At 37.4% G+C, this 24,849-nt stretch overlaps 2 protein-coding genes across 3 annotated transcripts; both read left to right on the forward strand.

The window, feature by feature from the left end:
- Positions 1-3,142: 3,142 nt before the first annotated feature.
- Positions 3,143-11,039, forward strand: stra6l (STRA6-like). 2 transcript variants are annotated; one of them, XM_088420504.1, is made up of 17 exons: positions 3,143-3,280; positions 3,392-3,464; positions 4,379-4,479; positions 4,816-4,946; positions 5,021-5,141; positions 5,222-5,402; positions 5,583-5,656; positions 6,258-6,366; positions 6,440-6,593; positions 7,322-7,397; positions 7,479-7,560; positions 7,637-7,685; positions 7,761-7,878; positions 7,959-8,078; positions 8,687-8,850; positions 9,139-9,282; positions 9,382-11,039. In XM_088420504.1, the coding sequence occupies exons 1-17, from the start codon at positions 3,240-3,242 to the stop codon at positions 9,606-9,608; spliced, it is 1,965 nt and encodes a 654-aa protein (XP_088276630.1). In that variant the 5' UTR covers positions 3,143-3,239; the 3' UTR covers positions 9,609-11,039. The 2 variants fall into 2 exon arrangements, 1 of the variants encoding a protein (XP_088276630.1); XR_015866279.1 differs by lacking the exon at positions 9,382-11,039 and having other exon boundaries at positions 8,687-9,061.
- Positions 11,040-11,205: 166 nt separating this feature from the next.
- tdrd7a (tudor domain containing 7 a) lies at positions 11,206-24,263 on the forward strand. Its single transcript, XM_088420528.1, has 22 exons — positions 11,206-11,315; positions 12,951-13,155; positions 13,785-13,929; positions 14,225-14,342; positions 15,754-15,834; positions 16,062-16,096; positions 16,568-16,608; positions 16,958-17,146; positions 17,280-17,981; positions 18,112-18,293; positions 19,510-19,699; positions 19,895-20,006; positions 20,351-20,562; positions 20,919-21,053; positions 21,201-21,284; positions 21,593-21,727; positions 21,980-22,090; positions 22,255-22,411; positions 22,547-22,656; positions 23,134-23,324; positions 23,420-23,580; positions 23,926-24,263. The coding sequence occupies exons 2-22, from the start codon at positions 12,952-12,954 to the stop codon at positions 24,135-24,137; spliced, it is 3,507 nt and encodes a 1,168-aa protein (XP_088276654.1). The 5' UTR covers positions 11,206-11,315; position 12,951; the 3' UTR covers positions 24,138-24,263.
- Positions 24,264-24,849: the final 586 nt, after the last annotated feature.

Below are 24,849 nucleotides of genomic sequence, written 5' to 3' on the forward strand. Positions count from 1 at the left end.
TCCTTAGGGAAGAATTTATATTCAACAATGTAGAAATTAAAGTCCAATCATCCTACACTTTACATTCTTAGCTGATCAAGATGACACATTACAAGCAATGTAGGAAAACACAATCATTTGTATGGTAATACAAGGCATTTGAAACGAGTTGACAGAAAGGGAAAGACAGCACAAAGTTTCACAAAGAAAGAAAAAGGAATTAAAAACAGTCGAAATCAGAACATGGTGCAGTTTCCTGAGGAAAAATTGTATATTCAGCAATGTAGTAGTTATGGTGCAATCCTCCTACGCTTTGCATTCTTGGCTTTTGGGCCTCAAAGTTTAATCAACATCACAATAATTATCTTCACTTGCGGTGAAAGCTTTCTAATGGTTGATCATTGGTTGCTCTAATGCGTTGCATATTCTCTTCATTAGAAGATAACCCACCCCACCCCTTTGATTATCTTCGGAGGGTCAATGTTACTAGAAAGGGTTTTTGAATTTTCAACCCAAGATCAATAAAATAGCCTGGAAAAAACAATTGTCTTTGAGGTTTTTTTTTTTTTTTTTTATATATATTTGAAGCATCAAATAGACAATAATCTGCATATAATCTGCAATAAACAGGCTAGTGGTCTGGTTTATGTATTCTATAGTGCTGTGATTTGAACCATTTCAATCACTTGTTCTGTATTATGTTGTGTTGTGTTGTATTGTATAGTATTGTATTGTATTGTGTTTATATATCAATGTAAGATTTATGGTGTGCAGCTCGGTACACACCTTTATACTAGCATACAAAATTCAAGCCAATTTTATCCAACTTGATAGATTTACTCGAAAATAAAATCAGTCACTCATTCTGAAGTCTAATTGACTTCAGAAAAAAAAAAGGACTGTTTCAAAATTAATCATTCAGCCACTTTTTTTCTCTCGTTTGTTTTGCCACAGATAAGGATGTTGCACATGGTCATTTTATTGACTAGATAAACATTATGTAAGAATTTTGGAGAGAAAGTAGAGAGAGTCTGTTGCACAAAAAATTAACAAGGAACACAAGACGGTTGATTGGTATTTCTCTATGCATCATTTCATCCATCCATTCATCCATCCATTTTCTGTAGCCGCTTATTCCTCATTAGGGTCACAGGCTTGTTGGTGCCTATCCCAGCTGACTATGGGCAGTAGGCGTGGTACACCCTAAACTGATTGCCAGGTTAATAGCAGGGCACACAGAAACAAATAACCATTCACACCCAATCACACCTAAAGACAATTTATTCCGAAGCAGGCTCGATTTGCACTCAGATCCCTGGACTGTTGGCGGGTGTGCTATTAGGCAGGATTATATTATGCTATCGAATTTCTTCACAAAGGAATGAAATCCAATACATGTTTAATTGTTGCGTGTTTTAATGAAACCAGGAATATTGTATGTCGAGGATATTTTCAGTAAAAATATGAATTATCCTCAGAAATGTCAGTTTTTGGATTTATACTAAAACAACCTCCTTAAAGGGAGTACTGTATGTGGAATTTTTCGTATCCGCCTGTGGGGGCTTTAAAGGCATTATAGTAAATGCAGCAATAAGCACTCCTCCTCCTGCTGTGCGTAGCTACAACAGACATGGCAGCCTCCGGCTTGCCACCGCCCATGGAATACAACTTAATGATAACTAGAACTATGATTATATTTAAAACATATAATTTATTTGCACGTTTTAAAAATGTATATTCATTTAAGTTATTCCTTTTCAATGAAATTCAATCTAAATCTTACACAGTGTCACTTAAAGGTCTTGACTTTCCTTTCTCGGCAGCCAATTCCTTCAAATTGTGATCAAAGTGCATGAAAATGAGTGATTAGCCTGGTTGATTAGCCCGGATAAGGTAATTTTTTATCCGGCAAACTATCTTAGGTGTCCCTGTCAAGCTGCGTTGAAAGACCCGGAGTTCCTTGTCAGAAACCAAATTTCTCGAACGAGTTAAATGAATGGAAAAAGCGACTAAAAACACTCGAAAATGCCGATAGCATGTCCCTTTAATCGAAACATCGAACAGATACCAGACCAAAATCATGCTGTACTCTATGCATACTGTACAAACATGTTAAAGGCAGGCAGATCATAATGTCATCCAAACATTGGCGAATAATCCAAATGAAAGTCATTACCTGTTGTAATCTCTTTCTTTTTTCTTTTTTTTTTAATTTACACAAAAATGTAAAATAACATTTCTCATTGTGATTTCACATTAAAAGCCACGCACACACACACACACTCACACACACGCAGAGCAACAATAAAACAGGTAAACTTTGGCAGATGGTACCTCAGAGTTGTAATCTTAAAGGAAACACTGTTTGATGGTTGATACCAAAGAACCATTCATTTCTCAATTTCATATGATGAGTTATGAAACTTTTTTAGATTTTAAAGTGTTAAAATCTCTGTTTCAATCTCAGATGATGTGCTCACTTATTTTTGGAATTAACCACCCAGTAGCCATTTAAAACCTGTTTTGTTTTTGTTTTTGTTTTTTTTTTCCTTTCCTAAGATACTGGTTACTGTGGAAATTTGAAAGATGAATGTTAAAACTAGGAATTTCAGCTTGGTAAAAATTGGGGTAGTTTAGTTCATTTTAAAGTTACCACCATTAATTATATATAATTTTAAAGAGAATTAGGTGTAGAATTTCAATCTCCATTTTAAATTTTGGCGAAATAAGGCTGGTTTTGTGAAAATACATCCCAATTAGGGTTTAAATTAGACTATTTTATTTCAATGGGACGACAGGGCTACTGTTCGGGATTGCCCAGTGGAGCCTGCTCACCTGATAAGAAGTGCACAGAGTGAATTGCAACGGTGCAAACCATTTGCTCACAATAAGAACAATCAAATTACGAATAATCTCTTATTTTCAGGCAAACGTGTCAAAATTTCTATCATTCAAGTCAGAAGTTGAATATTTGGTTGAACATCTCAAGATCTCTGTATTTACATTTCTAATTCATTTCTAATTACTCAGTAACATACATATCAATAGTGTGTGCGTGCGTGCGTGATTGTATGATACGGGAGAGGGAGAGTTTAGAGATTCATGACACATGGAGGGGGAAAAAAAGGGAGTGAAGTGTGCATCCAGAAGTTAGATTTCAAATGGATGAGTCACATGGGCGAAAACAGGAAATAGGGAAGAGGCAGCTGGCCACAGTCCTGTTCAGTAGACGTGTAAAGGAAACTACTTTTTGACTCCAAATGGATAATCTAACTATGATTGCGGATCAAGTGGCGCATGCGTAAGTACTTAACAATTTGAGTTTAGTTTGCTTTTGTTGACTTCAACTGAAGTTCTTTTTCACAAATCTCCCAAAAATAAACCTTTTTTTCTTTTTCACTTTTTCATACAGGGGAGCCGTAGTTCAGAACTGTTTCAGTGAAATATCAATTGACCTCTTTCTGCATTTTTCACTTATCCCAGCAGTAAGTTGTCCTTCTTTTGGAACTTTTGAGTTTGAAAACCGGACTGTGGAATCACGTTAGTATAAAAGTCAGCAGCTATACACACGCAACATTTACAATGAGGTAGTTTTTACAATGCCATAAACTTGCACTGTTTGTTTATTAGGTTTGGTAAAAGCACAGCGACAGTGTCACTGCTTCATAGAACGAGCAGTTACTTGTAAGAGAAGCCAATTAGACTTTTCTCCAACATTTTCCACATTGTAGGAATACAAGTGGGTAAACAAACATGAGAACGACAGGAACTTCAGGGTTGCAGTACACCACCAAATACAGAAGATGGCAGTGTTTTTCATTTTCTATTTCTTACATCATACAGTACCGATGAATTGCTAAGTGTCTGTCTGACTTCTAGTTCCTGGAGATGCTTTATCTGACCACTTTGTCATTCAAAGCCTTTTTTTATTCCCACAAAACAAACGAAAAAAAAATTAGTTCCCCAAAATAAGCCCCACCACCACCACCACCAAAAAAAGAATACTAAAAATAGTTGTTTCTTTCAAATGAATTCAAATATGCTTCAATAATGATGGAGCTCAATGAAGCAAGAACTGATCAAATACTTGAAGTGACTAGAAAAAAGAATCTGAGAATTGGATGCTGCGTTTGTTTTTTACTTTAAGGGATCAGGGGAAATATATTATATTTCAATCTTAATTTATGTTAATTTCCACGGATTAGAGAAAATAATGAAATTCACACAGGTTTTCACATGAATTCCAATTCTGCTACTAGAAAAAATACAATTATTCAAATATTATATATCTTTTTTATACTTATATGAAGGCATCGCTTGAAATACTTTCCCAAATTTTGCTTGTTTCGTTAATCCAAATGCAGTTCTGCAATAGCCAGTGTTGGTTGTTGTCTTCCAGGTGCTGATTGTCTTGGTGCTGTCATTTCTTCAAAAAAGAGCAAAACCATTGGCAATTGACCACGGACTTCCTTTCCTGCAAAGGCGTTTTGGCATTGTGGTGTAAGTCAAAGAATTGCTTTGGCAATTTCAAGTGATAACCTGTTTTCTCATATAGGGATGTTATTAAAACTTTTTTAATACTAGTAGTTGAATGAAATAATTCACTTACAGGGCTAGTCTTGCCTGCATTTAGATTTAGGTTCATTTCAAGTAGCCCCCACCACTGTAAAAGGTTTACAGGTTTACACCTTTATAATAGTTTCTCAGGCATTCAGAGCTTAAATTGGATGCTTGGTTTTAGGAAATTCTTGATTGCTCGTGATGACAAATCACAATTTAATTTTTCTATAAAATAATGTATGCATTGGGAGTGAAAAGAGTTCATGTCCTTGACAGACCCCTGGATACCATCAGCAGTCTGAGCAATCGCTGGTCATACGGCTTCGCCTTTGGTACAGTGTCTTATAGTGTCCTGCTGCTTTTTTCAAAACAACGCATTCCTTTTACATTTCCACACTGGGCCATAGGTACTGACGTTTTCTACCGCTTGGTTCTGCTTTGTTGTGAACACATCAATTGATAGCTTGTCTGCGCTCCTCAGCTGTCGTTTACCTAGTTGGAGCTTTGGAGGTGGGACTTGTGAACTTTCCCTTCTTCGCCTGTCTGTCGACACCCTTCAGAACAGTTGGAGCTGCGCTCGGAATCCTCTACTCTTTGTGTTGGTATATATTCAACCACTGAGCATGTCCTACTATGGATCAACAAAATGAAATTCCAATAATGGTTCTGTGATTGTTTGCAGGCTTATTATTACAGTATGGGACACATTCACATGTCCAGATAGCGAGGTACGTGCGATTTGGGGGAACTACAAGAAGATAGTTATCCAGTGGCCGTGCATCCTCTCTCTTATTTTTCTTTTGGGCCGATTTGTCTTCATGCTGGTCAAAGGTATTCGAATACATCTTCAGCTGGAACAAGAGGTCAGAGCCTGTAATGTAATACCTACAATTGTAATTGAATTTGATACAGTATTTACTTTTCTTTATTGCCTGTTTTTAACATTAATGTCTGCTTTTTGAGTCAATACATTTTCCAACTTATTTATGATGTAATAGGACTAAAAAAAGTAGTCATAGTTAATATTGTAATTGTGCCACCAGGACTCAGATGAACTGACTGAGCAACATCAAGTGCAGCATGTTAAGAGACTTCTGACAAAGAAATGTACACCCAGGTAAACTACAGCTTATTATTGAATGCAAATTAAGCTGTGCTGCATTCAACCGTATTTCACGTTTCCTGTGCACACACTGAGCAGCCATTTTATTCCATCGATGTGTAAAAAATGAATCATTTTATTCATTTCAACGGCATCAGTAATAGTAATGAGGAGGTAGGACCCTTTGACCGAAGCACAACTCGATTTGATTCAGATTTCTGGGTCTTATGATTCGATTCAGAATTGATTTTCTTTTCAAAATGATTCCAATGACCGTGATATCTGCTTCAATCTACTGATGTGAAAATGTAGTCATGAATTGAAATGAAAGAGCCCTTTTTCACAAAAACTACACATTGATCCCAGCTGCTACTCTTGTCTTTATTTTGATTCTTTGACATACCAAAAACTAGAAGAAGACTGTAGCCTTGGTATTCGATTAGGTATTGTAAACGTAAGTGATATAATGCACCATTTATTGTTAAAATTAAAATATCAAAGTAACCACCCTGTCATTCTTTTTGATATCTGTCCACTAGTCACACAACTGTGAATCACACTACACTTACAGTTGGAAAATGACGTCGACAATGGTTTTGCCTATTTTATTTTGCAGCAAGCCCCTGAGCTGGTTCCAGAGCAGAGTGTATGAGTGGGATCCTCATTTCAAGTTCCCAAACAGAATTATTGGCACTGCCATCATATCCCTCATAGGCCTGTACACGGTAAGAATGATAAATAATGGCACAAGAGAAAAGTTAGTATCAAATGAAACTTACCATCCACTACTGCTTTTAGATGACGATGGCGGACTACAGTCTTGGTATTTTGGCTGTTCGCCAAGTGGTCAGATGGAAGAACACGCTTGAAAACTTCACGACATCCAGTAATGAAACCGGAGCTTTGGATGCCATGATTCAATCATTAGATGAGTTTATCGTTGTGACCGCAAGTGAGTAGGCCGCAAATATGTATTGCATATTGAATAGATGTATTGTAATACTATGCAAAAAGTCTCAGCCATCTAATTTTTTGTTTGAACAATTGTTTAATGATAACATATAACTATATTTTCAAGCACTAATGTATAGTGCACAACTCATTCATGTTTTAACTCTTTTTTTTTTTAATGTAGACATAAATTTCTATATCTGAGTTATTTAATGTGTCTCGCAGCAAAATGTGGACCATGTATCACCACTCCAAAGCTTTGTGATTTTTTTTTTTTCTGTTTTTGCCGTGTCCTGGTTACTTTGTCAATCCAATTAAATAGTTTAGAGATTCATAAACGGGGCTGAGAGAGAGATGTGGTCAAATCAATTTTTAAAAATGCATATACATCTCTGCCAAAGTTAAACTGTATTAAATAAACTTTTTAGTTGTATGGGTACAAAAAATAGTGTAGACAGGTAGAGGAAAGTTGTGCATGAGCCAAGTGTGGGAGCAATATTAACTTTTTTAACTGTTTTTAACTTAACTTTTTTTTAACTGATGCTTCTTGACAATTAAATGGAACAAATAGATAATTGTGTTGCGTAACACCACTAACATACTCAAACAAACTTGACTGGAAATCTACTTCCAAGAAGAAGAAATAGTTTATTACTAAACATCTGTGAATCGTTCCTATGAATAAAAGTAAAAATCAATCTATTAATCAATGCATTTCTTTCATTCTAGAAACTTGGTTAGCAACCACCATCTTTGCTAGTCTCAATTCAGTTGCTTACACATTACATGTGCTGGTATGTTACAGGTAAGTGGAAATATAAAATGCAAAAAAAATCAATGCGTAGTCAGATGTAGCCTTAAGAATCACAAAAGTATTGTTCCACAGGAAACACTTAAAGAGACTGTGGAAAGGAGACAGAGGTTTTCTCCCAGAGAAGTTTCACAAGCCCAAGTCTGCTCTAAGTATGGTGAGTGTGACACCACACAAAAGACATTTTACAGTACAACTTCAGAAATTGTCAACAATTCCTGAATCTTGTGCAGGCCTCTATCGCACGATACTCTGGATGGCAAATTGCTTTTACACTCTGGGGTAACATTTACTTTAAATTCCTTTTGATTAGTATGATTATATTTCTATTGGGATACACTTTTTAATGTGTTTCAGGTTATTTTTTAGTCCACGTAGTTCACTTCCTGGTTGCACTTTTGGTGGTGTATGTAATTGTTATTCCAATACTACATGGAAACGCCCTGACCATGCTCTCCAAACTAGGCTGGCTAATGTAAGTGTGCGTGTGTTTATGAGTGCAGGAGTTATACTTGTATCCTCAATATGACAACATTGACTCTGTTTTTGTTGCAGTCTGACCGTTGGTCTGTTGATAGCAATTATGAGCCTCCAGATATTTTTGGTTCAGTTTTTTTTCCTCCAGGACAAATTATCTCCCACCGATAAAGACAAACCTCTGGCTCTCAATAACCGGTAGGTAAGGATTGTTTCCATCCATTCATTACCATAGCTGGTAATCCTCACTAGAGTCAAAGGCATGGTGGAGCCTATCCCGGCTTTCTTTGGGCAGTAGGTGGGGTAAACCCTGAACTAGTTGCCAAACAAATTACTGGGCACACAAACACCCGTTTATACTCATAAACACACGTAAGGGCAATTTGAAGTGTCCAAGATACCTACAATGCATGTTTTTGAGGAAAATGGGATCAAATGGGAGTCCCCGGAAAAAAAGCCATGCATGCATGCATAGGGAGAACATGCAGTCTTCACAGAGGAAGGCCAAGCCGGAATCGAACCCACAACTTCTGCAAATAGTGTTCAGTACTGATTGAAATGACCATAGTATGTTTCACTTGACAACTTCTGGAATTTGTCATGTATTCATAGATGTGTGTTTGTGTGTGTGAGAGAGAAAAAATACAAGCAAAGCACAAAAACAAATGTTGAACATTTGGTACTGCAGTCACCATGCTGAAATGTGTACTGACTATCATAGATATCAAACCATAGTGAAACCTAGAAATAAAATAAATTCACATAAAATATTAATGTTGTCTTAATCCCTTCTTTTTTGCCTTCAGAAAAGCATTCCACTGCTTCAACTACTTTTTCTTTTTCTACAACGTGATCATGGGAATAAGCAACTGCATCATGAGGCTGATGATCAGCATTGTGCTGGGAACATGGCTGATGCCCCGCATTGACCGTACAATAATGCAGAGAGGATATGAAACAATGGATGCTGGTAATTTTGAACTGTCTCTTGTGACTCTTTATACAACTGTGCAGGGACTTATAATGGAGATTTGCCACACTGTATGTAAAACACTGCATAGTGTGCATGAAGCTGGATTGCCCAACTCAAATGGACTAACTTCAGCATTACAGTAAATAAGAAGTGTAAAGTGTTCTATACTTATATACTTAAATTGGAAGATGGGAATACTTTGGAGAAGGTAACGGCAATTTTGTTTTTCATTTCACCATAAACAAAGTGTATACAAATCTACTACTATTTCCCTAACCTTTCTAGGTTATAGTACATGGATTGGAATGATCTTTGCAGACCACTATCATAGCAATCCAGTTATGGTGTGCTTCTGCCAGCTGCTTGTCTCCACCACCCTGGAGAAACAGGCACAGTCTACATATGCCACATTAAACAACACACCATCCGGTTTGTAAATGATGTGCACTGCATGTATACAAACATTATAATATAGCTCAAATGGCTAGGATGTTTCATTATTTGCTCATATTTCCTCTTCTTTTTCAGAATATTCTGTGAACAGTAAGGCCAAGAGACGTTGGGCATTGTTTCATACCCTCTTGAGGAACCCTCATCTGATCCTGCACAGGAAGCACCACCTCTCCTCATTGGGGACGTCGGACAAGTCTCCTTCTCCTCATTCGGACACTGTATTACAAGCTTGCGTCTTAGCCTCACAAACACAGAGCCGCAACGCAGTTTTGGTGAACTTACCAGTGAGCGCTGAGACATAAATTGCAGACAGCTGGATTGTTGCATGTATTTTGTCAGTAGTTGGAGGTCTGTCATCAAAACTCACGTGAGATTTGATTAAACTTCAATCTAAGTTTGTATGCACTTGCGTCCATATTGAAAATGCAATGACAATTTCGCTCCTTAAAATTCTTTTGAAATTAACTCAAGCACACAGGTACAGTATCAGTAGAAGTTTGTTAAATTTCGGTGCTGATTTTTTTTTTTTTTTTTTTACAGAAGTTAAGTACCGTATTTTTCGGACTATAAGCTGCGACTTTTTCCTCATGATTTGAGCCCTGCGGCTTATAGTCCAGTGTGACTTATCTGCTGTCTTTTTTCCACCGTTCAAGCAAATGTGTGTATCTGTTCAAGGAGTCAGTTTATGGAACAAGATAGAAATAGAACTGAAAAGATGTGAATCAATGGCTGAGCTCAAAAAGAGTTTTAAAATATATTATTAAAAAAAAAAAAGAAATGCCTAAATTGAATAAGATCCTGTATAAAAGTTTGTGACGTGTAAATTTGATATACGGTATACTGTGTATAGTATTGTGTTTCAAATATTACGATTGTATATTACATTATTTATGTGCAGTGTGGGCAAAGTTCACTAAATTAATTTATCAATTAAACAACGGGAGACAGACTGCTGTCAAAGTGTTGATTTCAAGTTTGAACTGCTATTTAACTCTGCAGTATTCTATTGGTGATATGTAGGTAATATCGATCCACCCATTTTCTATAAAAATAATGTTGGGACTAAACATACAGACATGTTCAGTCTGTTAAAGAGAGGATGTTGCAGTTGGTAGACAATTAAATATATTTTAAAAAAAATATAAAACTTTTATATACCACCTTTTTACATAAATATCTGATGTTATGACCTGCGGTATATAGCTTATCCGTGGCAAAAGATGTTTTTTTTTTTTTTTTAATCAATTTTTGCTGTTGCGGCTTTTATACCGGTGCAGTTTATAGTCCGGAAAATATGGTATATGTTCTGTCATTATGATGTGGTTATAAGCAATATTTTAAACCAAAGTTTAAAAAAAAAATGTCTACAGTTGGAGATTAAATGTAAAATGTACTATGTTTTATACCCACACCAATGCTGGAACTTGTCACATTTGGTAACTACACGAAATTGGTCCAAAATCGTACTTGCATTGTCAATGCAGGGACATGCAGGGACATGCAGTATGTGAGGGTTATCTATGAAATTGACCAGTTTGGTGGTCGTGTGACAGGCTTTCATTGTCTTCTATGGCGTTCATTAGTTATTTTTCACTGTTTTCTGTTCTGTTTTATCTTTTATATAAACTGGATAACTCTGTTGTATGTTTTTTTTAAATGTGTGTTTTTTTTTTTTTAAATAACAAAAAGCAGATAAGGAAATGCTCGTCAAATAAAGGCTTTCTGAACTTTGACTTGGACTTAATTTGCAAATATTTACTATTTATAGTAATAAAAAAATAAGGCAAACTGATTTCAGCAAGGACTGGTAAATATGGTTACAATAACAGCGAACTTCCGGACAGATAGTGGCCGTGTTGGCGAGAAAGACAAAACCTCAAGGCCAAAAGTTCATCCCAACTTGCTTCCTGGGCGAGACACATGGTCCTAGTGCCTGCCTAATTGGCTTTAATTAGTTTGCGAACGTGAGACCACACTGACAAGTGACGCGTCGGCTACGACTACTGCAGGTAATTTTGGCACGAATATCTCTTCGTATTGTAGTTTCGCCGCAAATCCAAGTAATTAAAATGATCATGGCGAGACGAGAAGAATGTTTTTTTTCATCGAACGCCACTATATCAAAAGTGGCTACTCGTTAGCTGCTAGGTGTTTGTGCTTCTGGGCATCTTCAGTCCGCCACCTTCTGCGAATATTTATAATGGCGTAGTTTAATCGTAAATCGTGTTTTGTTTCTTTTTTTTGTTTCTTTAAAATTATCTAACATTGGAAGCCCTACTGCAATAAATGAGAAGCCAACATTAGCGTTCACACCGTGTTTTATTACGCTAAAATACTATCAATCGTAGTTGGGGGGGGGGGGAAGATTGGCTCCCTTAGGCCCAAAACTTTTTGGAAGCAGGTTGCGCACATGCTGCACGAATTGCTCTCGTTGTCAATTCGTTGCAACAGAACGACAACAGTTTTGATCAATTGCCATAAAGAACATTCGCAAGAGTTTGCATCAGCGTTCATATGGCTCATGAATGTGTTTCCGAGACGATTGTCATACTTTTAATTCAACAGACTAAAACAAAATCTGAGTGATTAAGGCTAATCCTAACATTAAAATTAGGCACCCACTTTGGTCCTTGGTTTTATGACAGTGTACCTTAATCTAATCATTTTAAAAGATCACAAAGTGATAAGCAAAACCTGGTGTAAATGAATTTCTAAATGGAACAGCTGTAGTTTAGTTTTTAGTAAATATTCTGATTTTTTATTAGGGCTTGAAACGGGTGAAGCTGAAAAAAAAAAGACTTCCTCACAACTGGTACGAGAGTGTAGCGCTCAGTATTCGAAGTTGGAGATGGAATCAATGGAGAGGACAGCAACTGTTTTTAATCACATAACTCGTAACTCTGGCCAGCATCACAAGTGCTAATCAAAAGGCATTCGATTCATTTCATATAGCGGGGGTCCACTGTATACACATTTGAGGATGATAGTGGAAAATATCATGTAGTGCAAAATATTTTGTAGTTACTAGCATTCCTGCACTGTGCAGCATTGTAAGGTGCATGTGTTCATGGCGTAGAGTGACTTAAGGTGAGGCAGATTAGTGTGTGAGGGATTCGTTCAGAATCCTGATGGCCTGTGGGTAGAAGCTGTTAGCCAGCCTTACAGTCCTGGCCATCAGGCTCCTGTGGCACCTGCCTGATGACAGCATTTTAAACAGGTTGTGTTGTGGATGAGTATTTTCCCTGACGCGGTTGTGTGTCCTCCGCAGAACCCTGGTGTGGTAAATGATGTGGTTAGTGATCTAAACCTCTGCTAAGATGATGTACTCTTACATCTTCTTGAAACGTATTAAGTTATTGGTTTGACCACTGTAAAAGCAGATATAAGTTGTTTTTATTTTATTTTTTTTATATCTTTGCTATACACAAGATAAACAGTCTGGTCTCTCAAAAATCTCAAGCATTGATCAGTCCGTTGTGATAAAAAGGTCGGGGACCCCCATTCTAGCCCACCAACCAGAAAAAAACAATTGCTGGACCAGTTAAATGAAATTGTAAAGTTTCCTGCGGCACACCTGACGATCTCTCAGGTCACACTAATTTGGTATCACTGATCTGACTTGCTTTTCATTTCATCCAAAACAGGATGTCAGACAGCGAGTACATCAAGAAAATGTTGCGGGCTGTACTCCAGTCCTGCAAGGAGGGTGTGAATATTCGCAGGCTGCAATTGGAGTACAGCGCACTCTGTGGAGAGAATATCCCTCTCAGGAAACTGGGCTTCAGAAATTTGGAAGACTATCTCAGAAGCATACAGTCTGTGGTGCGGTTGGACTACCGCAATGGAGAAGTAAGAGTTTATTTATTTATTTTTTAATTAATTTAGAGAGCTGTCTGTAGTAAACTCTTTAGTGCTCCTAAATTTTCTAAATACTACAACTTGCCACCAAAAACCACATGCGTATTCCCATTCTTGTCCAACCTGTAAAAATATAACAACAATCATCACAATATTATTTTTTTTGTATTTATTTCCTCATCTGTCTTCACATTTACACTTATTGCCTCATTGTTTTTGTTTTTGTGACAGGTTCAAGTGGGCATGTAGGAATGTGCTCTGGATTTTGGTTGCGATTGCTCACTCTTTAAGATCATAGCTGGCCATGGATAGAATTTTAGTGTATTAATTTTTACTAACAGACCAGTTATATTGATGCCAATGTTCATCACAATCACGTGAAACTAAATCTCAAAACTTTTAAAGCAAAATACACTTGTGCAGCATGAAACAAAGCACAGTCCCACGGTTAATATTGCACTGATGAAATAAGAATTTATTAAGAAATCAAACTCAGCTTAATTACTAATGTTGCTAAGTTGCTGGGAACCTTCCTGTTCACTTGCCTTCAGTCTTAACGTTTGAGAGTAAAGTGTCCCACAGAAAATGAATGAGTCACTCATTTGCAATTTGTTTTCTAGTTGAGATGCTTTGCTGCTGTATGCAGTGAGACAGCACACATTGCTCAGCTGGTGGCACGACAGAAGAGTTCTAAAAAATCAGGATCCTCTCAAGTCATTAACTGTAGGATGAGACGCAAAGCTTCTGACCCCTACATGCATCGTGGTAGGACATACTTATAATGTACAATTCAAAGAAACTGTTAACTCTAGTCTCACTTTGCTAATATCTTTTATCCAATTGTAAAGTAAAAGGGGGTTTTGTTTTCAAGCAGTTTTCTACAGTGTCTTTTTTTGCAGGGATGAGGGATCCAGGTCCGGAAAATAAAAACCATGCCATAGTTTGGCTTTACTCACACGTTTCAATCAACCAAAGCCAAACTGAGGCAGGTTTTCACTTTGCGGGCCTGAATTTCCCATCTCTGCTTGTTTGCTCCAAATGACTGCCTGTCTGCATTTAGGTTGGCCAACGTCTTCTCTACGGCAGCCTTCAGGTGGCGGCGCGTTCAGGCCAGCCAATCGTTTTCAACCACATGGTGGCTACAGAGGCTTCAGTGCCTCAGGTGATATCAGATGCAGGTACATGCTGTTGGGCTAGCACCATTCAATAGTTTATGGCGGGGAAATGTGTCGGTTCTGTGTTTTTGTCATAGTTAATGTGAGTGTGTTTTTTAAAGCCCTTTTATACTTAACAGGGGAAGCCAAGCCAATAATGTTTTTAAAGCCAATTTGATTTTAATGAAACTTAGTATACTTATTGATAGTGATTGCCTGAAATTTTAGGTCAATCAAAGCAGATGTTAGTAGTAGTAGTTTTGGCTTGCCAAAAAGGAACTTTTTAGGCGAAAAGGGGTTTGGCTGTCTTCATTTTGAACCCTTATAGCTTAGGAACTATTCTATTGGTGTTCACAAATGAGATATTGTTGGAAATAAAATTCAACAACGTTTCCAGATTATCAAATGACCTTTTGAGCAATAATTTGACCTTGAAATTGATGTTGTGGATACGCAATCTTGATTTAAAAAAATAACATTCAATAAGTAATGCATCATGTTCTCTAAAACAATGTTTTAAGACATTTTTATTTGTTTAATAGCAAAAAAAAAAAAAGTATCCATACCTTCAAATGTATGTTATAGACATGTTTGATCATACCCCTACTCTGACTGATGTAAAATTTGAGGTATAGCATTGCGCCATCACCTTCAACAAGTACACAAAGCTTCATCAAAATGGGCTTGGTTAAAATTTTCAGAGTTTTTGGGGGAGTGTTGATTTGGCACATGACCCTACAATAATGTGTTCTATACCACGGGTTTTCAAAATTTTTGGAGTCAGGGACCCCTGAAAGCACATTTTCCCAGGACCCCATTTGCAAATGTTTGCAGGTAAAAAAAAATAAAATAAAATTAGCCAAACATACATCACCTTTGTATTCACCAACATATTAATTTGACAACAAGTATACTTGTTTTTTTTCCCGCCATACTGAAGTATATAAAATAAAAACTGCAAATTACACACCTCCTCATAACAATTTCCACCAAACATGTCACTGCCAAATATTTAGTCAAAAGCAGCGTTATAAAATAAAATGTCTTTTTAGCTTTGCTGACTTCATCGCCTCGTTAGCAAGTAAATGTAAACATCATTCACATTTTGACAAATTTAAAAGTGATTGCATTTTTTAATATATATCAAACTGGTTGAATTTTTCTTTATTGAAGAGTCATGAGTACTTTTACAATTTAATATAAAATGAAATGAACCCACATTGATTCTTACAATTTTTTTAAAATTTATTTATAACCTAAATTATTTCACGGACCCCCAGGAGTCCGCAGACCCCACTTTCAGAACCACTCTTCTATACAATATGTGCCCCCATGAGTCTAAACACAGCTTTTGGTTAATGTTTTGTTAATGTTACTTTTCTGTTTGTGGAATATAAATAAAGCAGCATAACCAAATGTTCTCCTCTATAAGCAGGCAGGCAGGCGTAATTCCACCTACAGAACACAGACAGCCTACTCCTCAACCGGCTCTGAAACGGTCAACTGTCCCTGACAGGTGAGATATCTACCACCTTCATCTCTGGTTGCTTCTCACCTTATTGAACTACATTGGCTACATTGAACTTTTGCTTTAAATTGTAAAATAACATTTGGTTAAATATTTGATTATCCATTTCTTAACTTAGTTATTCATTTCATATTGAATTTTTACATTTTCTCTTTGCTCTAGATTATGTAATTATTGGCAAGGCTAAGCATGTTAATTCTATTTTTGTTTTGCAGGCCCAAGAAAATGGTAATTCCCCCAAAACCGAAAGGTTCGTATATTTTTTTTTAATAGATCTTTAATAGATTTTTGCACCCACCACCTGCTAACATGTGTTCAAGGGCTGAAGGAGACAAATCAAGTCTTTCCTTTCATATTGTGCGTCAAAGTCCGTTGATAGAATTATCCTTACAGCCTCGTTGTTGACAAAAAGAGGCAATTAGGCGGCTTTCCACAAAAGTATATTTTCGCAATGTCTGTGTGCAAACACTAAAACGGATGCACACTGTATCGATTTAGGGATATAGTTTATTATTTTAAGCCTTTTAAATGACAAAATTTTACTTATTTAACATTCAAATTGATGTTATTTAAACACAGATATGTGGGGAAAATTGGTCTGTTTTGAGCTATGCTATGATAAGTAGCCCCCCCCAATTTGGGCGTTGAAAATGAGGGGGAAAAAAACTAGAATTTTACTAGGAGATGTACGGTATCCATTTTTTTGTTAATTTTTTTGCAGAAAAGCCACTTGAACAAGTCTACAGATCCCACAGCTCCGAGGTACAGAAAATGCTTTCCTTGGTTTTGCTTTGCATTTTCTACCATCTGTTTTGGAAGTTTAAAACTCACACTACACATTGAAAGAGATTTGGATTCAAACAACATTTAATTTACAGATTAAAACAATTTTCTTCAATTATGCCATGGTTTAAAATGAATCTTGCAAGAGCCGTATTTTCTTACATTTTAAATGTACAGTTTTGATTGACATTGTTTGGGAGTGCATGAAAGGAACAAAGAGATTAAGACACCTTGAATTGAGTTACCAATATAGTTGAGAGCTTTTTAAATAAAAAAAATAAAATAAAAGTTTCATCCTGTAGGATGCATGAAAAGTGATTTGGTTAAGAATTCTCTCTACACACAGTTAATGCAGAATGACAAGGTTTTGGTGCAGAGAAGATTAATCCAGCTATTGAAAAAGTACTCCTCTGGGCTGTGGATGTCTCAATTGCCGAGTGTCTTCATCAAAATGTACAATCAAGAGCTCCCCTCTCAGGTACTCAATGACCTGGAAAAGTGGACACACATTTGTATGGTGAGTGTATAAATGTGTTGTGGTACTTATCAGTGTTTTATTTCCAAAGGCTTGTTTGTTCAAAATTTAGTCTGATTTTAATGAAATTAATCAATATTTCAATATACTGTATGTGGTCCTCTTGTCTTTAAAGGTAGAAAAATCAGGCAGCAACAGAGGTGATAGCCTGGTTTACCCTCTTCTGCCTTCCTCAACTACTCGCAGAAGCAGCCTGTCTGAAGACCCCGCAAAATTCTCCTTCAACTCGAGCACTATGTCCACCTTAAATTCCTCACAGAGATCTACTTCTGACCAACTTCCAGTGTCCCCAGTTCCAAAACCTACATTTGTCAGCATAGAAGCCAAAGCTAAGCCAGGCCTCTGTATGGCTTCACAGCCCACTGATCATTTGACACCTTTAGCGGCACCACAGAAGTTGTGCAGTAGACATGCAGTCAGTTCAAGTAATGTTGCCACAACTACTGTCAACCCAAAACAAAATTCTCGCCCTTTGGCATCTACATGGGAATGTCCTCCAGTAACTAACTCTCCTACCTCAAATCCTCCCTGCCATACTTTTGAATATTCACCACCACAAAAGTTCACATTGTCACCAAACGCTGCTCCTTCCACTTGTCCCGCCGTTAAGTCCTGTGCAGCTCTTTTGCCAGCTGATGTGTGTAACAGAATAAAGGAACTGTTATCCAAGTACAGTCATGGGCTCTGGGTCCATGCATTGCCCAAACTCTTCATGGAGGCATACAAGGCCCCATTCCCTGAGCATGTTATGGAGAAATTACCTCTCCTTCCGGACCTATGCACTGTGGAATACCCTATTCTGCATGACAACAAGAAGGTAAGTCGTTTAGAGGGCATTTGGAACGTCACATTCATGCACGATGTCACCAGGTTGTTTTTGGAGTAATTTGATGGTGAGGTAAGGAGAGAAACTATTGATGGTTTTATTTTTTTATTTGGATCACCAGGCCATCCTGTATAAGCCCATAAGAGTAAATCTGGAGGAGACTGATCAGACAAGCAGTCACCAACTACCGTCTGGTCTGGCTGTTATTGGACCTGTAATTCCTGCCTGTCTCGTTCATCCTTCAGTGCAGTACCCCTCTGTGCTGGTTACTGACACCAAAAGCAGTAATGCAGTTACCATAAGGTATGTCACACATTAGTATTGCATAAATTACATGATCAATAAAAATACATTTTGTCAATAAATGTTAACTTATTTGTAGGTTATCTGTTATTTTGAAAGGTCCGCAGTTTTTACCCAAATGTATTTGTTGAATTTAATACCTTACATTAGTGGTTCTCAAGCAGGGCTATGTGAAGCCAGTCCAGGGGTCATGTGAGATTTTAAAATATATTTTTAAAGTATCCAAGCAAAAATCTTTTTACACTTGTAATTAAATTATGTAAGTTTTTGAGGAAAATACAAGTTCATAAAATTATTATTTTCATTAGGTTATTCAAATTCATCCTCCTATCCATCCATTTTCTAGAGCCGATTATCCTCACATGGGTCGCAGCCTCACAGGCTTGCTGGTGCCTATCCCAGCTGACTTTGCGCAGTAGGCGGGGGACACCCGGAACTGTTTGCCAGCCAATCGCAGGGCACACAGGGACAAACAACCATTCACGCATCCAATCACACCTAAGGACAATTCAGAGTGACCAATACACCTGCCATGCATGTTTTTGGAATGTGGGAGGAAGCCGGAGAACCAAGAGAGAACCCACACAGGCATGGGAAGAACATGCAAACTCACAGGAGGGTACTTGGGTCTCTTTAACTGTGAAGCAAAAGTGCTAACCACTCTGCCACTGTCGTCCTATTCAATTTCATTATACTAGAATAAACATTTAGTCTCCCCGTTATAAAAAAGTTGAATAAAAACTGGCAAATTATATTTCAAATGAATGTAATTATTTTTGAGAATATTTACTATGATACCAAAGGACAACACTGAGTTGATCATTTTTTGTGTGCGCAAATCTTTAAGTTATTAGTTTTTCGTTTGGATTAGTTCGACATACCACAAAAAAACTGTTGTCAAGTTTAATAAATCAGACTGCACTCTTTTAAATATTTTTTTGATTTTGTAAACTCAAAATGCTTTTTGCTGGTTTGTTGTGGGGGGAGTACATCACGGAAAAAAAGGAACCGCTATTGTAAATTAACAACCAGTTCTGAATAAACATGAAAAGGTCACAAAGTAATGCGGAGCAGTAAAAAAAAAAGAAAAAAAAGTTTTCACCGTGCGCTTATGTTGTTAAGATAGACAGAGCTGATTCAGAGAAATTAACACAAGGTGAATCAGAATTTTATTTTATTTTTTTTTATGTGAAAAGAGTGTCTTTTCCCTGTACAGGTATGTTGGCGAGGGCTACTCCAAAGCTCAGGAGGCATTGGAGGATTCTATGCAATCTTTCTATGAACAAAACTCCAACCTCCAGTCTCTCTCTGAGCTTTCTGTTGGTCAGCTGGTAGCAGTTAAGGAGAAAAATGGCAGTGAAGTGACCAGAGCCCAGGTCACTGATTTGACCCGCAATAGTGCCAAGGTAACCTATTTGGTTAACTATAAAGGTTTTTTGCTTGCTTTTGATGTGCAAAGTTAACAATGATGATGATAGGAAGGTATTAAAATATTGATAAGACTGGAGGCGCCTCAAGTGGCCTTTTTAAATGCATGGAAATTTATAAAGCCACTGCAAAGAGACACTTTTTTTTTTTTTTTTTTGCTGCCCTTTCACCAGGTTTACTATGTGGACCATGGATTTTCTGTTGAGACCCCAAGAGAAAATCTTTTTCATTTGCACCATGACTTCCTTTCGCTGCCCTTCCAAGCCACTAATGTTAGGCTGGCAGGTATATACATGATTGAACATTCACAGAGAATTTTTAAGATTTTCCATCTTACAAGTACATCTGTTGTCTATATAAGGTTATGGCTTGTGCACCATTGGTGTGTGTGGTGATTTACATTGATCTGACACAACCACCATCATCAGTATAAGGAGTGCATGTAACAATTTTGGTGTGGTTTCAAAAATGGATACAGTAAGTGCAAGTAGACAATTAGGCTCTATGTTGCTTTGTTGAATAAATGAGGCGTAATATATTTTACTTTTCCAAATGCTTTCATTGATGAAACATGGATAAATTTAACCTCAGTGTTTGGTCAGTGCGCCACCATTTTCAAATCTTTTCAGGTTTAGACCCATTCAGCTCTCATCCTTTGGTGTTGTCTGCCTTGGAGAAGTTTGTGGATGGAAAGATTTTGCTCATGGAGATTTTAGGTTCTACTCACCTCACTGACTTGCCTGAAGTATTGCTTTACGACACCTCAGAAGATGATGACATCAACTTAAACTCTGTCTGCTTAAAGGCATTGCAGGACAAAACCATGAATAACCCCTTAACTGTAAGCCATATCTAATCTTGTTGTTATTGACAGTTCAATTCTGTTGAGTTTTACAATTGTAAACAGATTTGAAAGCATTCTGCATGAGGCATGGAACGATATCATATTCTGACAGTATGATAACCTTGTGCAAAAATATCACAGAATTGAAATTACAGCTTTTAAAACCACAATATATTGCGAATCCGGTTTTCATCCCATGCCTAATCTGCAGCATGTCTACAAATAGCCTAAACTAGACAGATTTATTGTTATATTCTGTGTAGCAATGCCCTTGACTAAGAATGTAAAAATGTGTCAGCACTTTTTTGTTGTGTGTTTTTCAGACTTTAATGTCATTTATCTCTTGCCTTTAGGTGAGTTCTACATATAAGGATGTATGGGTCACAAATATCTCCACAGATGGCATCATCTTTTGCCAGCTGCCCTCCAGAGGAACTGCAAGACTCAGCAAGTTGTTGGAGGAAACAAAAGCATTTTTTCATTCCCTGGTAGGTCAGCCTTGACTAAAGGACAGCTAAGTTAGCTCCAGGACTCTCGTTTAGAGCCTCTGCAAATGTGGTTTTGGAAGAAACACCTGCTCAAATTATCTGCAACACGGTATTTAAATTTAAGAATTGATTATTTGTTTCAATCAGATGACATCTGAGTACTTGGTTTCCAAAGCCTTCAATGGCAAGATGTGTGTGACCTGCTACAAAGACAAATGGTGCAGAGCAGAGGTATGCCCCTTTTCTATTATCCTGCATTCTATTCTATTAAAAGCACTTTTATTCCATTGATTTATCATAACTTGATGTGTTTCCAAGCTGAATGTATTTTGCAGATGTCACATAGCCTCACCTAATGTCAATGTCATTAGTTGGAAGGGGTTAAAGTAAACAATTGAGAAATTGTACCCATGTTGTCTGTATTTGATAAAGCTCATTAGTCCATTATTATCACTTTTGATTTGACTTTTTGGGTTTCAACCAAATAAAAAAAAATGTTTCTTTTTGAGGAAATACTTTTATAATGTCCTTGTTTTCAGGTAACTAACGTTCATGGCAATAGGGTCGTTGAAGTTCTCTTGATGGATTTGGGTGTAACGGTAACTCTTGAGGTCACTGAACTTCGAGAGCTACCCCTGTTTTTCATCCAAGACTTCAGCCGCATCCCGCCGCAGGTTTGTCTCCATGGAGAAGTTTTTTCTCTTCCATTTACAGGAAGGCTTCTCTCTGAGGAAGTGCAAAGCCTCTGCAATTCATGATAATGAAAGAACTTTTCTGAACACATACACTTTTATGTATTCAAAATGTGAACAGTTCTTCATTTAAGAACCAGAATGCTTCATAAAAGATGTGTTTGTCTTGGGGTAAAATCTGGTCCAAACTATATTATCAGTAGCATTTCTGGTGCTCATGAACACTTTTCTCAGGCCATCAGATGTCGGCTGGCTGGTGTGGCCATTCCTGAGGGAGAATGGAGCCAAGAAGTTGTTTCATGGTTGAAGACTGCTGTCCTGGGCGTTGCTGACTGTAAAATGAAGGTAAGCTACATATTAGCGAGTATTTCCCGGACAGGTGTTACTATGTGGGAGATGAGGTGTAAGTAACTCTATGTGCTGTATTATTAATTATTGGAAAGGGAGAGCCCATTATTCTGGGTCTTCAAGGATGTATTCACCTGTTTTGTTTGTTTTAAATTTTATAGATCTTGATGTTAGAGGAGCAAAAAGAGGGTACACTTGTGCACATGCATCTATTTGTTAATTCTGACCACGAAGATGTGCACCAAAGCATCAACCACAAGTTGAGCAACGCAGAAGTGTGGCAAACACTCAACAGCACAAAAAGCTGCACAGCCATTGGTAGTGTGGACATTAACAAGCTCACATTAGTATCAACAAACTACTATGTGCACTAAAATTAATAACCGTGTTTCCAGCCAATTTAAGCAATTTCTTTGTATGCTTCCTTCTGTTTTGTGTTTCTGCAATCTCTAGATTGCAGTGCTTCGGTCAAGAGATTGGTTGTGAGCAGCCCAAATTATGTAAGTGACTCATCTTCAGCAGAAACAACCACCTCGATGCCCCCACCGCTAAAGCTCCCCATGGTGCGTATGAGGATGAGTGTGTTTTTTTACACAAATGAATCGTCATTAATTTTATCCAATTACGAATGACATGATTCTAGTATAATTGGAGTAGAAGAAAGTTTTGCAAAGAATCAATATCGGGGTAATCAAACGTTCTTGTGACGTTAGAGCAGCTCAACTCAATTTAAGGACTTAAAAACAATTGTCAGGACACCTAATAACAAAGGCATCACGTTTTTGAATATATTGAAACTTGAGACCTCAATTCATTTGGTACATTTTTATTGAGGCATTTTTATTTGATGTTTTTCTAATGCAAAACATGTGGATTGGGTTTAAGAAAGGTGAAATGTTTTGTTACATTCGGGCATAACACAAATGTTGTTTCGGACCACAGCATAACAGAACAACAGCATGATCTTCAAAGAGTATATAGCCAACCATTCATTCACCATCACTTAAATATTACATTTCCTTTTGTGCTGTATTTTTCAGCCTGGTCAGAACATGGATGTCCATGTACCAACTGCTTGCCACCCTGGTTACTTTGTGCTGCAGCCGTGGCAGGACCTGCATAAACTGGTCGTGTTGATGGGAGAGATGATGCTCTATTACAACCAGACTGTGAGCACCACAGTTGAGCACATCAAGATTGGAGAGATCTATGCAGCCAAAATAGACAAAAGGTAGTTGCTTGAGTTCTGCACCATTGCAGGGAATACAGTATGTTTATATTTTTTTTTTTACACCTAACTATTGATCTTTGACTCCCTCCACCTAGTTGGTACCGTGCAGTTGTGAAGGGCATTCTGTCCAACGGCTTGATTTCCATTTACGAGTTGGATAATGGAAAACACGAGCTCATTCGCAGCTCTTGCCTCCAACCCCTGATTGAGGAATTTCGACAGCTGCCTTTTCAGGCCATCACTGCACAGCTGGCAGGTGAGTTGTATACTTTTTAGAGTGGGTGGCAGAACCAAATTTGTACGTTTTCAACAATATAGAAAATGTAGAACATTATTTAAAAAAAAATTAGTGGTTCATTATTGCTGCCCTTATTGCTCTATTACTGTTTTTTGTTTGTTTTTATTTTATTGCCTACTTTATTATTTGCTTGATTATGGAATGTGGTTTGCTCGGGGAAGTGAACAGGTTAAGAATTTCATTGTGTATTATTTCTATGCATATGACAATAAAACGCTTAAATCTTGAATTGTTATTGCAAATGTGCCTGATCTCATTCAAATTATGTTTTTCACACTAAGCAACTTGTCCTCTACCCTGCAGGTGTGCCAAAGTGCCAGTGGTCAGAAGAGGCATCCTTGGTTTTCAGGAACCATGTGGAGAAGCAAGCGCTCGTGGCCCACGTCGAAAGTGTACAAGACGAGTCTGAGGTCGAGCAACTGTGGGAACGCAAATTGACAGTGTATTTAGTTGACACCAAAGTTGAAGACCAGGACATTTGGATCCACTGCTTCATGGCAGACATTCATGGTTGACTCCTCTCTTAGGAATGTTGGGTTTTGTTATATTTGATTTATTTGCATTGGAATTGACGAAAGTGACCCCTTAGTTTTGTTAGTTTTTAAAATCTTGTGTTATTAAAAAAAAAGTTTATATCTTCATTATCATTGTTTTTCCCATTATCACACATTTTAAATTAATGATGGATTCTGCTCAAGCATTTAAAAAAAAATGATTTCAACAGACATAATTGTTTTAGACAGTCACATTTATAAAGTATTGAATCACCCGTACTAAAACACTCTTATGTACAGCTGTAGTGTGGCCAGATGTACCTTTTAAAAAGCAGCAGTCCTCAGTTTGGGAAGTTTAACTTCTGACTTAAACTTCTTACATTCATGTTCACGTCGTACAGTTACTAGAACTATCCTGCTTCCTTGTTGAAAAAGAAGTAAAATAGCAAGTAGAATTTTTTGGTAGTCCGTTCTCCATGTGGAACAGATAGGTATGCTGTGCCAATTGATTTTCAGGTCTATTAACGAGTTTTGCAAAAGTGCTAGTTGGCACAAGTTCATGGCTGATTTGAGATGCCTTCAATGACCACTCATACAGCGGGGCATTTAAAAAAAGCAACTGAAAGACTCATTTAAATCACCATACAGCAACTGTTGTGGGGTGTATGGAAACGTATGACAAACACAAAATCAGAAAAGCGGGTCAACTAAAATTGCTGGTGCAGGGGAACCA

The sequence above is a fragment of the Hippichthys cyanospilos genome, chromosome 7 (assembly GCF_059441005.1).
Source record: "Hippichthys cyanospilos isolate Australia breed blue-spotted pipefish chromosome 7, RoL_Hcya_1.0, whole genome shotgun sequence".
NCBI lineage: Eukaryota > Metazoa > Chordata > Actinopteri > Syngnathiformes > Syngnathidae > Hippichthys > Hippichthys cyanospilos.

Coding starts and splice junctions, on each gene's coding strand:
- stra6l (XM_088420504.1), top strand. CDS start 3,240: ATGGATAATCTAACTATGATTGCGGATCAAGTGGCGCATGC. Junction 3,465..4,378: donor ATTTTTCACTTATCCCAGCA/GTAAGTTGTCCT, acceptor GTTGTCTTCCAG/GTGCTGATTGTCTTGGTGCT. Junction 5,403..5,582: donor ATCTTCAGCTGGAACAAGAG/GTCAGAGCCTGT, acceptor TTGTGCCACCAG/GACTCAGATGAACTGACTGA.
- tdrd7a (XM_088420528.1), top strand. CDS start 12,952: ATGTCAGACAGCGAGTACATCAAGAAAATGTTGCGGGCTGTACTCCAG. Junction 16,609..16,957: donor ACAGATCCCACAGCTCCGAG/GTACAGAAAATG, acceptor GATTTGGTTAAG/AATTCTCTCTACACACAGTT. Junction 23,325..23,419: donor GCAGCCAAAATAGACAAAAG/GTAGTTGCTTGA, acceptor CCCTCCACCTAG/TTGGTACCGTGCAGTTGTGA.